Genomic DNA, 13,291 nt, shown 5'->3' with positions numbered 1-13,291 from the left:
TACTATAATGAATGACAGTAGTGAATTAATTTAACATCTTACTTGATTCATACTTGTCCATAATGCAGTGTTTTTCAGTATTCTTATTTTGGTACTGCATGCAATTGTAAAGTTTAACAAAAAAGTGATTGTAACTTCTTGTAAATAAGTTGTGTTCTACAGTGCCTGTGTATTGCATGACCTACGTCAGTACGTGATAACTTGTAAATGTGTAAAGACATAATATTTTAATATAATTATAGTAATGCTAAAATGAAGATACATAACATGTTTTTATGGTGTACATTGAAAGCTTTATTCGGCCATAACTAACAGTTAAATTTACACAACATTATTCAGATGAATACAAATTATACTTGCTGTACTGAAGGCAATATTTAAATGTGATGTTGATTCCAACCATTGCATACAAACAGATCATGTGTATTAAAAAAGGCACATTTTTATTTAGCATCTATCGCTATGACAACTTTAACCGTCGTCATTAAGAAGGAGCAATATACTTTATTTTTATACCACCATGTCTTGTTACTTATTAGTTACTGCTTATTTATATACATCTTATCTTGTGTCTTTCATAAAAACTTGACATTCTCTATAGGCAATGTGTAGATAAGTTTACCAAAGAAAAGTATCTATAACAGTAATGTCTCTACGCGCTTGACAAATATACTATTACCCCGGTCATTTGATTCAGTGCTTGCCCGCACACAATGTTTTGATTAGTACGTGATCATACAAATTTTGCCGAGAAACTGCCTACTAATTGATATATTTGGTAAATTATTATATCTATTTGCACTTGATAGATATAACGCATGTGTCGCGCACTTGTGCGTAGTCCCATATACATCTTTCTGTGTACAGTGCTTGTAACTTTACCAAGACTGGGCCAATTTTTGTATCATTTCGATGATTCTAGAACCTTGCAGTACACACCAAGACTTATATGCTAGATGATCAACCTTTTCTGATCGATTCCACAACAATCCTTTCACAATGCAGTCGCATGACCATAACTGGTTTTATCTTTTAAGTTTCACATCTTACTTTATATATAAAGTTGAGTTCTTGTCATGCGATTGCATTGTAAAAGAAACGTTGTGGAATCGATCAGAAAAGGTTGATCATCTATCAAGATGATAAGAAATTTTGCCTAGTCTTGGTACAGTTACAAGCACTGTACACAGAAAGTTGTTTATGGGACTACACGAACATGTAGCAAAAAAATCTGTCCCGAAGTTTATGATGTTACAGCCATATTTAGAATATTAAAGCATTTGAAGAGCCTTGCTTTTGAGGGAACATATTTTATCTGATGTTCTTCCACATTGCATAATACAATGATAACGCTCACAAATCATTTTTTCACCTCTTTCAAGAACTCAATCTTCTCTTTAAGCTATCGAACATGTTGAACAATTAAACTGAGTTAGACAATACCACATGTGCACTAAGAAACACATATAATTAAGCGCCTTATAAATGTCATTATTATCGTTATTATTATTTCTATGTCTGTTTTTCTTCTCCTAGGTTTTAACATAGTGAAAGTATATCTGCCCCTGTATTGTTTGACAACATTTTTCTATACACATTAATTTAACATGTTGGTCGGCATCGACATCTCTGTATGAAGCAGGAGTAAATTGTGGAACACGATGACATCACTGGACTACCATCGCATAAAGAAGACCATTTAACTCCCCAATGTATTTAGGGACCGTTTCACGTAGGATATATTTCCAGATTCCGTTCTGAGCACGCATGAGAATGTCCGTGTCGAGTTGACTATTCTTGAAGGCGGGACAGGTGTAGACGAATGCCTCTCGCATAACAATCAAAATGATACAACCTGATGGAAAAGAGGCAGAATAATAATAATAATAAAATGAGGGATGTGGAAGAAAAGAATGATAAAGGAATAGAGATAGAGACGAAGAAAGATAAAAAGAAAGAAAAAGATAATATTCAAGTTTTTATTTGAATGGAAAACCCTTTCAATACCCAACGTTGCTCTTCACAGGGGCCTTGTCTGTGCAATTAAACAGACATATTAAAACATTACAACATTACATAAAAATTCAGCAAAAGTATAAACATTTAGAAAGGATGCAAATTATACATGGTTAAGCTAAAAACAGAAATTAAGCTTAACTCCTAAAGAATGTTTACCACCCCCCCCCCCCCCCAAAGAAAAAAGGGACATTGAAATTTAACGTGATAGAATAGATACGAATTGCTTCTCAGAGTGCTCCTGTAGAAGTTTTGCAGACATGGAAAAGTTGTTGAGTACAAGGTTTTGTGTTGATTTGTGTTCTAGATGGGTATTGAAGTAAATTCAGCTTGGCTGTCAGCTCGGCAACCTTGGGCAACTTTTTTAATAGCCATATTAGCATAATCATCTAATAAGCATATGTGCAATATGTAATAATGTTGCTAATCTCAACCCAGGAAGCCTAAAAACACGGACAATACGACTTGCTTATAGTCCTGTACAATTTGTTTCAGACCTGGAAAAGTTGTTAAGAACAAGGTTCTTTGTTGATTTGTGTTCTAGATGGGTTTTGAAGATAATGAGTTTTAGAGTGTTAGACCCCATTTCCGATGGCGAGGCAATGGGGCCGACAAGGGTTAAACTAAACATACCTAATCACTCCTTATCCCAAATCGATGCTAATTTGCGATTCAATATGTATTCATACTTGAACAAGTAATTGGCAACGAGTTATTGCATTCATCTATCATATATTAATTGATTTCGATAGTCAGAATGCGAATCGGATACATCAGTTGTTGATATAGGTAGGAAAATCATTATGGCTTGCATTCTGACTATTTCATTAACGAGCTAATGCAAAATGAAATAATTCGAGACTAGACACTTTACAAAGATGTACTCATAAAATTAGAATACATTATGAAAATGGCCCATTCAAAAAGGGCGTATTACTATGTATGATGTGGCCCGGAAGTGATTTTTTTTTAAATTTACACAATAGCCTGTGATTTTACGGCTTTAATTTCAAAGAACCCGCTCGCGACGAGTCGAGCTAGTAATGCAAGCTTGGAAAGAGGTCAAAAACAATTAGACTCTGATTATTTATTGCTTTGCCTCACTATTTTATAAAGGTAAAACAAAAACTGAATAAATACTGAAATTCGAATCCACAACTCCAAAGTTGTATTACGTTGTCCTTACCGATTGAGATAACGATGAGTTGATTAAAGGTGGATTTGAATGATTATTATAACCCTACCACTAACCCTAATGGTTACCATGTGCGCATGCGCAGGTTTAGCTAGCTAGCTAGCTAGACTCTTCGCGAGCGCGTTTATTTAAATTAAAGCCGTAAAAATCACAGGCTGCCTTGTAATTTTTTTTAAATGCGGCCCGGAAAGACCTATACATAATTTAGTTGGTAAATGTCGTGTGCTTACCCTTCTTTGCTACCCGAAGTAGTTCTGGAAACACTGCTTGTGTTACACACCCCTGGTTGAATGACCCAACACACACGATAGCCTCATAGGTACCTGTAATACAACCATGAAGGAGGACATTATGAGCAAGAATGTGTTACCAAGTGTCATCGATATTTCATGATTGGTTATTAAGGGTATTCGGATTTCAGCTGCGATGCAAATTGTATTGTTCCGTTCTGAATGAATTGCTAATAAAGGCCTAAACATATTTTATGGCCTTCATTCGTCAAAATTTAAAAAATCTAATTTACAAATTCAAAACCATTATTATCTGACAAAGTTGCTTCATGTATAAATATCATTAGACTTGTTCCAGAAAAATTTAACATCCTTTTCAAACTTCTTCTTGAGTTGAGTTTTACCTTTTAAATTATTACAAATCAATAAAGAACCGAGTCCACCAATACACGAGGATGCTTCGATTGTTTCGAAGACACCGAGGATGCATGAAATTGAGGATAAATATAATGCCCGAACATTATCTGCAATATTTGTTTTATAAAGTAACAGGGATAATTTGCCAATGAATTACCCTCATCTCAAAGTTCACAAATTTATAAACAGTCGACCGAAAAAGTTGGATATGGATGATTAAATAACTAGCCAATAGAAAATGTTATACACCTCTCTTTAGAAATCTTGCCATCTGATTGGTCGAAATTAGAGTCGCGATTTTAGCCATTCCCGTAAAGAAACGAACAATGCCAGTAACGGTCAATAATTCATGAGTGAGATTCCTAAAGATTCCGGGTACCGGGAAAATAGTTAAATTTTGATGAGATCCCCATTGGTTTACGTGTTAAAATTTTCTTTTGCCAGCGCAGATACCATACAGTGCTTTTTGTCTGCGATTCCTAAATGATTGTAACATTCAGTTATCTTTCCAGCGAAGACTAACAGACAGTGTGTCAGATTGTATGTGATGTTTTAACCAATATTTACTCAAGAAAATGATTGTGTCAATTCGGTATATAAAAGATATATCGACTCGGGTCATGGCAGGATGCAACGTCCCCTTGAGCCTTTAAAACAGCCAGTCCTCTCATAGCAGTCGATACATATATATATATAGATATATATATATATATATATATATATTTAATATATATATACATGTTTATACTATTCCCCTGTCATTAGCACTTGCTAATAGCAGGTGAGGTGTTACGAATGAAATCAATCTTAAGTCATCCGTCCACTCTCAGTGCATATATCGATTATGATCTACGTCAATACTTCCTCCAGATTAGTCTCACCATCCTGACAAGAAAGCCCCTGCCCTATGACGTCACAAGCCTCTAGTCGGGAATAGACTCCTGTTTGTTCCGCATGAGTGAGCATGTCCTGAACCAGATCAACACCATCTATATTCACATAGCCTTGTGAATGAAGCTAATATAATAGGGGAATTATTATTATGAAAATCATTAACACCGTAAGAAGCTTTTTGTACATATTTATAAATGATAAGTGAAGATCTAGGTGTGTAATGCATTTTTGGTAAATCCTTGTTTCATGACACACCTCAAGTGTTCGAAGTGTCCTTATCAAACCCAATAGAGTCCAGAATCTGCCTGGTCCTTTATATTTCCCTACACACTGGATTCAAGCCGTCCTAATTAATGATCACGCCATCATCGGCTGGTAGCAGGTAAGTAGGGAGAGGTATAGCGTCGGTGTGGTGGAGATCAAAATTAAATAGGCCAGATTCTGGACTAAACACAATACTGCTAATGAAGTTAAACCGTTCTGAAGCCATTGGGAAAGGCTAGTTCGCTGGTACAAATTATTGGTGGATGCTGCCAGGTATTGAAATTACCAAAACGAGAAGAATTTGACTCAGTGTTGCTGAAGTGCCTAGATCTTTGTAATTATAGTTTTGCAATATTTATGTACTTATGTTTTAATAATTTCATACCAATTAGTCTTTCCAGCAAATTTTGTCTTAATTCTGCATTACATTCATATAATACTCGAAGTTCATCTAATTTTCATTTAAATAAAATAAGACTAAATATAACTAAGAAATCTTTTTTTTTTAAAGGGCCACAATTTTGGAATAATATACCTCAAGATAAAAAATCTAGTCCATCGATTAACGTTTTTAAAAGGAGATATACATCATTTTTAATCCAACAAAATAAATAAAGATTGATTATGTACACGGTCTGGTTTTTGGTTTGGGTTTGTTTTTGTCCCCCCCCCCCCCCCCCCCTCTCTAGTAGGCTTCTTTTTTTCTTTTTTTATAATCACCCTCTCAAACAACAATATAATACTGTATTATATTTTATTACTGTTTTGGTGGCAGCACCAATAAAGCCTTTGGCTTTCCTAGCTGTCTCCACATTCATATATATATTTGTTGTTGTATTGTATTGTAAATGTTTCTCTTTAACTTGTACGCTATGTGTGACTTGTACGCTATTTGTTATGATGTTTTAATGATGAGTGAAATAAAGTTCAATTCAATTCAAGTTCAATAAGTCACATGCACCGCACAGAGAGTTGTGCAAGATTACGCACACATGTGGCTTGCCTGTTTAGTCCAAGCATTTCAGATATCTGTTGTCATATTTCGAATATGAGAGAGCAATCCATTGCAGCAACGTTTATTCCAAAAATAGCCTATTCTTCCAAAAATGACATTAAAAAAGCAACGAGAAAGGTCACATATTACTTTACACCTTTTAGACAGAACTCACCCTTCGCTTTAAAGGGATTGGGTATCTTTGCCTCACTGCCCTCACATTCTAAACAAAATCCTAGATTTAGCTCATGCTGCAATCATAATTACAAACCTTTAGGTCAGTCAGGAATCCCATGAAATTTACAAGCCGATCGCCTTTCTGATTATCAAGATATTTATGATTGGAATTAGAAATGTCAAAAACTGTTTGCCAAACAGTTTTGGACAGTTTTGTTTATAACACTACAGTCCATTGGGGAAAATGAGTATGGTAAAACCGGTCACTCAAAGATTTTTACTTTTTTGAAGCACTTCAAGATCATTCTGAAGCGCAATTTTTTTTGAGGGCTTCAATATTACACCCTATCACAGACACAGACACAGACCTTTAAGCTGTATTATGTACCTCTTTGCCAACCAATCCAGTTCCACAGGCCACGTCTAAGATCTTCTTGCTTTTATCTGGCATCAACTTTGAGAGTTTCTGTGCAGCTAGATGAGGGCCTTTGTATAACATTTGTTCATTATCCTGGAACAAGAAGATGGTTTTATAACTATTTCGTATGATTAGTATTATTATTATTATTAATATCATTATCATTATTGTTAATATCATTATTATTATTGTTAATATAATTATTATTATTATTATCATCATTACTATTAGTAATAGTATTGTTATTATTAACGTTATTGTTATTGTTTATTGTTATTATCATCATTTTCATCATCATCATCATCATCATCATCATCATTGTTATTAATACTACTATTGTTAGTTCAGTGCAAGTGAGAATAGCGTAACCATGGGCAGAACAACAAGAAACATTTAACAGTGCTGATTTAAATTGCTGAGTGAGTATTGGTATAACATAATCAGGGAGCTCTAAAAAGGTTTACACAATGAGTGAACAACGATATATTGTGAGGAATGACGAAATACGAGAAATACTAACCCAAGGAAAAGTGAGTAAATTAAGCCTTAAAGGCCGTCTGTACTAATTTGGCCAGGAGGGATTACACCACACAGCGTGGTCACTGACAGGTGGCTATCTCATCAACTCAGCTCTCAATTAACATATGAACAAGATGATCATAGGGGACCAATGGTCACCGCTTATGGACTGTTTTCTATATAGAGGGAGCAAGTAGCTACAGTGGGCTAGGTGATAATATGGAATATATCACCTAGACTTATTTAGCACCCATACCCCTGCGTGAAGAGAGAGGTAAACGAAACCCCAAATACGATCGTAACCATCCATTCCCGCACCCGACTAAACTTACAAACTACCTTCAGAGTTCTCTTGTGGACTAAGCACTTTGAAATTGGTCAAGAAAATTAAAAGAAAATGTTAAAAGCTGGTACCAGAAATGTCCACGGGGTTCTGATGACAGTGAGCTATCATGCAATTTACATTTTTGTTTAAACGCTGAATTCCCTTACTTTACGATCAAGGCGGGTAGTTTAGGATACTGAGGCCCACGCATGAAGTTCGCTGAATTTAGCTTTTTTTTTTACACCATTAGCTATTATATTGAAATTTAAATATAACAATCAATCCGAGTCCAAATTTTGAAAGTGTGACATGTCCCAACCCTAAATGACAGACTGCGTAAATATCTTTTCCAAAAAAAAATTCAATAGATGCTTTTATTTCGGTCAATTAATGCCAATTTAAGCCAATTTATTTATTATTTCTTTAAAAGTAATTTTTTTTATCAAGAGTATAAAGCATTCTTTTATTCAATACTACTGGGTGATCTATGGTTCCTCTTATTTTTCTGCTTCTATTCAAACCAACTAGATATCAGGGCGGACTTCCCCTTTATAGCTAGGTACGTGATACTAATTTCATATTTAATTTCACCACCTAACCCTTAAAGGTAGGTAGAAATTCAACAGGCTTGTGAAAGCTATATAATAAAAGATGATTTTTCAATAATTCAAAATAGAAGAGTTAGATATGCAACACCATGCTATGCCCTCTTACTCTTCAAACCGTTAGCTTAAATTTCTAGCATGCTTTAGGATATCATTGGAAATTAATAATAAATGAAAATGTATACCTCATCATATGTCTCTGACCATCCCTTGTAGGCTTGTTCCAGACGCTTTAGATCAAGATCCCCAGAGGATGCAGAATACATATTCTTCCAATGTAAATCATCTTCACTAGTTCCTGTTGTCATTGACATTGTCTTGTAATGTATCAAATTAACACACAGAATAAGTCAAGTGTATGAGTGCATCAACAACTTCCGACTAGCATGGGCTGAGCATGGACGTGGTCTGAGGCTGATACGCTTAAGCAGGGCTCCCACTTAGCCGAGTTGGAACCTCGAGTTGTGGCGAGCTGGCGCGATCTTATGGCAAGCCGTTTTATTATTAATTGATATCAAGAAATCAATTCTTGATATCAAGAAATAATTTTACGGTGTAAAGCAATGTTAATTCTTAATATCAATAATTCGATTTCGTGATATCAGGAATTCCATTCCGTGATATCAAGAATTAAATTTTTGATATCAAGAAATATGTTTTAATGATAAAACTGCTTGCCATAAAATCGCGTCAGCTCGCCACAACTCGAGGCTCCAACTCGGCTAAGTGGGAGCCCTGCTTTATAGTAGTCCCTAATCTTATTCAGATGTTCATCTTCTATTTTTCAGATAGAATTACATAATGTTACATTGTGTTGTGTGTACTATAGGCCAGTTTCGTAATGTATTCACATTCACATCCCATTACGTAATCGAAGGTTGGTCAAACAAAGAACATACAACACATGGGTTCGCTATTTTCGTTGTGTGCTTGTATGGTTTGCTTTCTCTATTTTGAGAGAGAGAGAAGAAAATATAAGGAGGTAGTTTCAAACTTGAATAATAAATATCATTGAGATGTGATTTTTTTTTTCTTCACACATTTGATTTTAAAAATGGCTGATTTTTAGCAAGAAGTTTTAAGAGATGGAGTCATATCTAGTTCATTCCCTGTGTACCATCTTCGAAGCCGCCAGGACAAAATATGTGAGGCATGTGCTTATTAAGCACATAACTGGATCTTCTTAACATAAACGTAGACAAAGATTCCTGCCTAGCTGCAAACTAACGGGACACTTTCAAAGGAAAATATGCTTTTGTGTACTTTTCGCTTCTTCTTCTTCTTCTTCCAGTTAAGTAGACAGCCGTTGGCGTATATTAAAGATACCATGTCCCTTTTGCAGCCAACATCAAATTCTGTAGAACTTTGCAGGTATTATGAATATGTTATGTATGTCCTATCTGTGAAATTTAAACGTTAGCAGTGTCCTAATATTCAAATTATGCAAGGAAACCTGTTTACTTGCTAGACTTCACTGTCAGACACTATTGAGTGACTGACTGGCCTTTTTTCATCTTTGGTAATATCATACATAAAATGAGCTGTAAAGGGTACATGAGCATTTGTCTACATCAATAACCCACTTCTTGAAATGGCCAAAATTAAACTGATTGAATCTTTGAGCAGCATAAAACGTACGACCATTCAGTACAATGGTCTGAAAAATCATACTATTGCTTACTGCCTCTGTAGCTCCTAAGTCGATTCGACAACTAATATTCGTTATTTTTCCACTTAAAGACATTTTCAAGCCCCCCTTTTTTTAGGGAAGTTCTAAATTAGTATTGTCTTTCAAATGCCGTTTGAATTTAACTTTTTCATTTTTTGGCCTGCAAATGGGACATAGTACCTTTAAAATATAAGTAGACAAAGATTCCTGCCTAGCTGCAAACTAACGGGACAAATATGCTTTTGTAACGATAATTACTTTTCGCTACCACTCGTCTGATAATACGAGAAGTACACTTTGCTTCTTCTTCTTCTTCTTCCAGACCGGCGTATTATCGTACTTGTGCTTGTCGAGTGCCCAGATGAATAGTGCAAGTTAAAATCTCACTACAAGTTGATACTATGTGTGTCTTTACAGGAGGCAAGCGAAAGGAAATGGAGCAAAATTTCCTGAAATATAAATCAAAATTACTCGACTGGGCATGTGTGGGCACTAATCTGACATATAACATCATAAAGAACTCTACATAAACGAATTCACTTTTTATTTATGTGAGCCGCAAGTAATCGGAAAAGTGTCAAATTGCAGCTTTTAGGACTGTAAATATTTACTGTTTTTCACAAATTAAACCATGTAAGCAAATTTCCTGGACACAATTAGGCTTTCGTATTCATATTTTATCATCTGTTCGTTTTTCCCCTTGTTAGTTCACATAAAAAGTGGAATAATAAGTAGATTTCTTTGTGACAAAAATCACTAATCAAGCTTTCCAATGATATTGGCGGCTACGAACCTCGGACATCAAAGGTAACAGTACAACAGTAGAGTTTATTGTGCAACCATAGAAAACGGCAGCTGCTTGGAATAATTTGTTGCCAGATAGGCCTCCATCTCTTAAAGGTAATACAAAGTTTGGGGAAATTTTGAAAATTGGGTGGATAGTGAATCTTTACAATTTTGATATATTTGGATGTCCCTGGGGATGTATTATAAGCACTAACAAAATTAGCCCCTAAAACAATTCAGTTTTCGAGAAAAATTGAATATAAAATTTTACCGGTGCTCCCGGTAAATTTTGATAAATTTCAAATAGCGTCTATGGTCTTACAATGGTAGCTGCGACCATGAAAATCTCAGAATCTGTAGTTGTGATATATAATTTCCAAACGGGAATAGCTAATCGGTCGATTTTAGTCAAGAAACATTGTTTCATAGCTAAAGTTATATCTTGACCTTGAGAGGGAGCTATACAACATAAAGAGTTTATTATGCCTCCGTTACGAAGTAGCCGGAGGCATTATGTTTTCGGGTTGTCCGTCCGTCCGTCCGTACGTACGTCCCGTTCTCGTGATCGCGTTATCTGAAGAACTGATTGATGGATTCCTGCCAAACTTCGGTCATGTATGTATCTTGCAGAGCCGATGAACTGATTAGATTTTTGGGTCACGAGGTCAAAGGTCAAAGGCCACAGCATACATTATGTATGCAAAAACAGCTCGTGATTGCGTTATCTCAAGAACCGATTGATCGATTGCTGCTAAACTTAGGTCATGTATGTTACTTGCAGAGCAGATGAACTGATTAGATTTTGGGGTCACTTGGTCAAAGGTCAAAGGCCACAACGCACATTATGTATGCAAAAACAGCTCGTGATCGCGTTCTCAAGAACCGATTGATGGATTCCTGCCAAAATTAGGTCATGTATGTTACTTGCAGAGCCAATGAACTGAGTAGATTCTTGGTTCATAAGGTCAAAGGTCATGGGCTCATTATGTATGCAGAAATAGCTTGTGAACACATTCTCATTAGAACTGACAGATGGATTACTATTTAACTCAGGACATCTTGCAGAGCCAATGAACTGAGTAGATTTTAGGGTCATGAGGTCAAAGATCAAAGGGTCATATATGTATATGAGAAATTGCTTGTAATCACGATATTCTGAGAACCTGTTAATGGATTACAATTGAACTTGAATTCGAAAAATGTGTTCTGTTTTGGTTTGTAAAATTGCTCTATGACGGAGGCATCATTTTCGACTGCGCGCAGTCGAATTCCATCTAGTTATTTATAATTTCATAACTTCAGACTCGATTTCAACCGCGACAACGATCAATGAATATTGTAGGAACGCATATGCTTCCAATATTTTAATTTGAACCGAATTCATGACCCCATACCAAAACTTTGTAATACCTTTAAAACTCCTTGCTCTGATGCTCCTTTTATATTTTTGTGACGGGATAACATTCGTGTTTTGAAATCTGCTTATAAACGGGTTGTACTATTGTCGCATGGCCGACCATAGTCCACCGCCTGGACTGTGAATTCCCATGGCGCACGCCCACCCAACCAGCTGAGGAAATAAAGCACCCTCAACGCTAATAGTAAAACCGAGACCTCACAGAGTTGCTCATTTGTGTTTGATCGATCGCAATTTCAACATTTCATAACTTTCTTATTTTAATCGGATTTTGCTAAAACTTTCACTGACCTCTTCCTCTCATTTTGTGGTCCTATTAAATCCAACTTAATATCAGGGTGGACTTCTCCTTTAAATATTACCTGCGCTTATCAGGGCCAGGAGCAGATTAATTAATGCAGACAAGTGTTAACGCACAACATGTATACGTCAGGTTCTATTTTAAAGGTAGTGTATCCCTTTTGCAGCCGGCCAACATCAAATTCTGTAGAACTTTGCAGAATCATGAGTATGTCACATTTATCCTATCTGTGAACTGTAAACGTTTAACAGTTAACAGTGACCTACCCCGTGTCCACACACAGCAAATTCATCGTATAACTATCCCGAACGGTATAGTTTCGGGATAGTTATATGATTTCACCATATGACATACATGCCTTCATACTTCATAATGATGATGATGATAACATGAAGTTTTAATGTCAATTTATAGAGTTAATGCTAACTAATGTGCCTCAAATTTAATAATAGTATACGCATGTAATAATCGGCTGCCATATTTAATTTTATTCAGGCTTCGTTTGTCCATCATCTCCTCCGTTACTCTTATGTTACTTATGTTACGGTTACTTGGATGCCTTAAGGCATGAAAAGCACAAGAATGCTAACGACACAAACATGCATTAATACACTTGTTCCCCCTTATAATTATTTATATCTTCCAGTACCTTTTATCAAGGCTAAAATGATTGTGCAGTTTTTTATTTTCCGAATAGTTTTTTTAGGTTAGGATTCGTCGCGTGAAGTCTGCGATACATACGATTCCTCTGTCTTTCATATTTAGGGTATGATAGCATAAAATGTTCGATAGTTTCGAAAATATGACAATTGTCAGAAAGGCCAATATCATGCCTATTTAATGAGTAATTGTAATAATTAAGACGGAATTGGTGTAAATTCTTTCATCCTTACGACAAAAACCTTTTATCATACACGTATATTTTACATCTCGTTGTATGTTGTAGAGATATCTGCCTTTTTCGGCAGTTTCCCATAATTTCTGCCACCCAGCTTTGTAAAAATCATCTTATTTATTCGAAAATTCGAAAGACGTTTCGAACCTGCGTCCTCGGCTGAATCAGT

At 35.7% G+C, this 13,291-nt stretch overlaps 1 protein-coding gene across 1 annotated transcript; it reads right to left on the bottom strand.

Annotated features, from left to right (window-relative positions):
• Positions 1-1,326: 1,326 nt before the first annotated feature.
• On the bottom strand, positions 1,327-8,491 carry LOC754331 (methyltransferase-like protein 27). The gene is made up of 5 exons (XM_030990883.1): positions 8,240-8,491; positions 6,576-6,698; positions 4,740-4,875; positions 3,442-3,534; positions 1,327-1,855 (listed from the first exon to the last, which is right to left on the bottom strand). The coding sequence occupies exons 1-5, from the start codon at positions 8,366-8,368 to the stop codon at positions 1,668-1,670; spliced, it is 669 nt and encodes a 222-aa protein (XP_030846743.1). The 5' UTR covers positions 8,369-8,491; the 3' UTR covers positions 1,327-1,667.
• Positions 8,492-13,291: the final 4,800 nt, after the last annotated feature.

This window comes from Strongylocentrotus purpuratus, unplaced genomic scaffold (genome assembly GCF_000002235.5).
Source record: "Strongylocentrotus purpuratus isolate Spur 01 unplaced genomic scaffold, Spur_5.0 spur5_scaffold_19, whole genome shotgun sequence".
NCBI lineage: Eukaryota > Metazoa > Echinodermata > Echinoidea > Camarodonta > Strongylocentrotidae > Strongylocentrotus > Strongylocentrotus purpuratus.
This window is presented reverse-complemented; position numbering and strand designations above follow the sequence as displayed.

Coding starts and splice junctions, on each gene's coding strand:
- LOC754331 (XM_030990883.1), bottom strand. CDS start 8,368: ATGTCAATGACAACAGGAACTAGTGAAGATGATTTACATTGGAAGAAT. Junction 6,699..8,239: donor GGTCAGAGACATATGATGAG/GTATACATTTTC, acceptor TTCTTGTTCCAG/GATAATGAACAAATGTTATA. Junction 4,876..6,575: donor CTGGATTGGTTGGCAAAGAG/GTACATAATACA, acceptor CTATTATATTAG/CTTCATTCACAAGGCTATGT.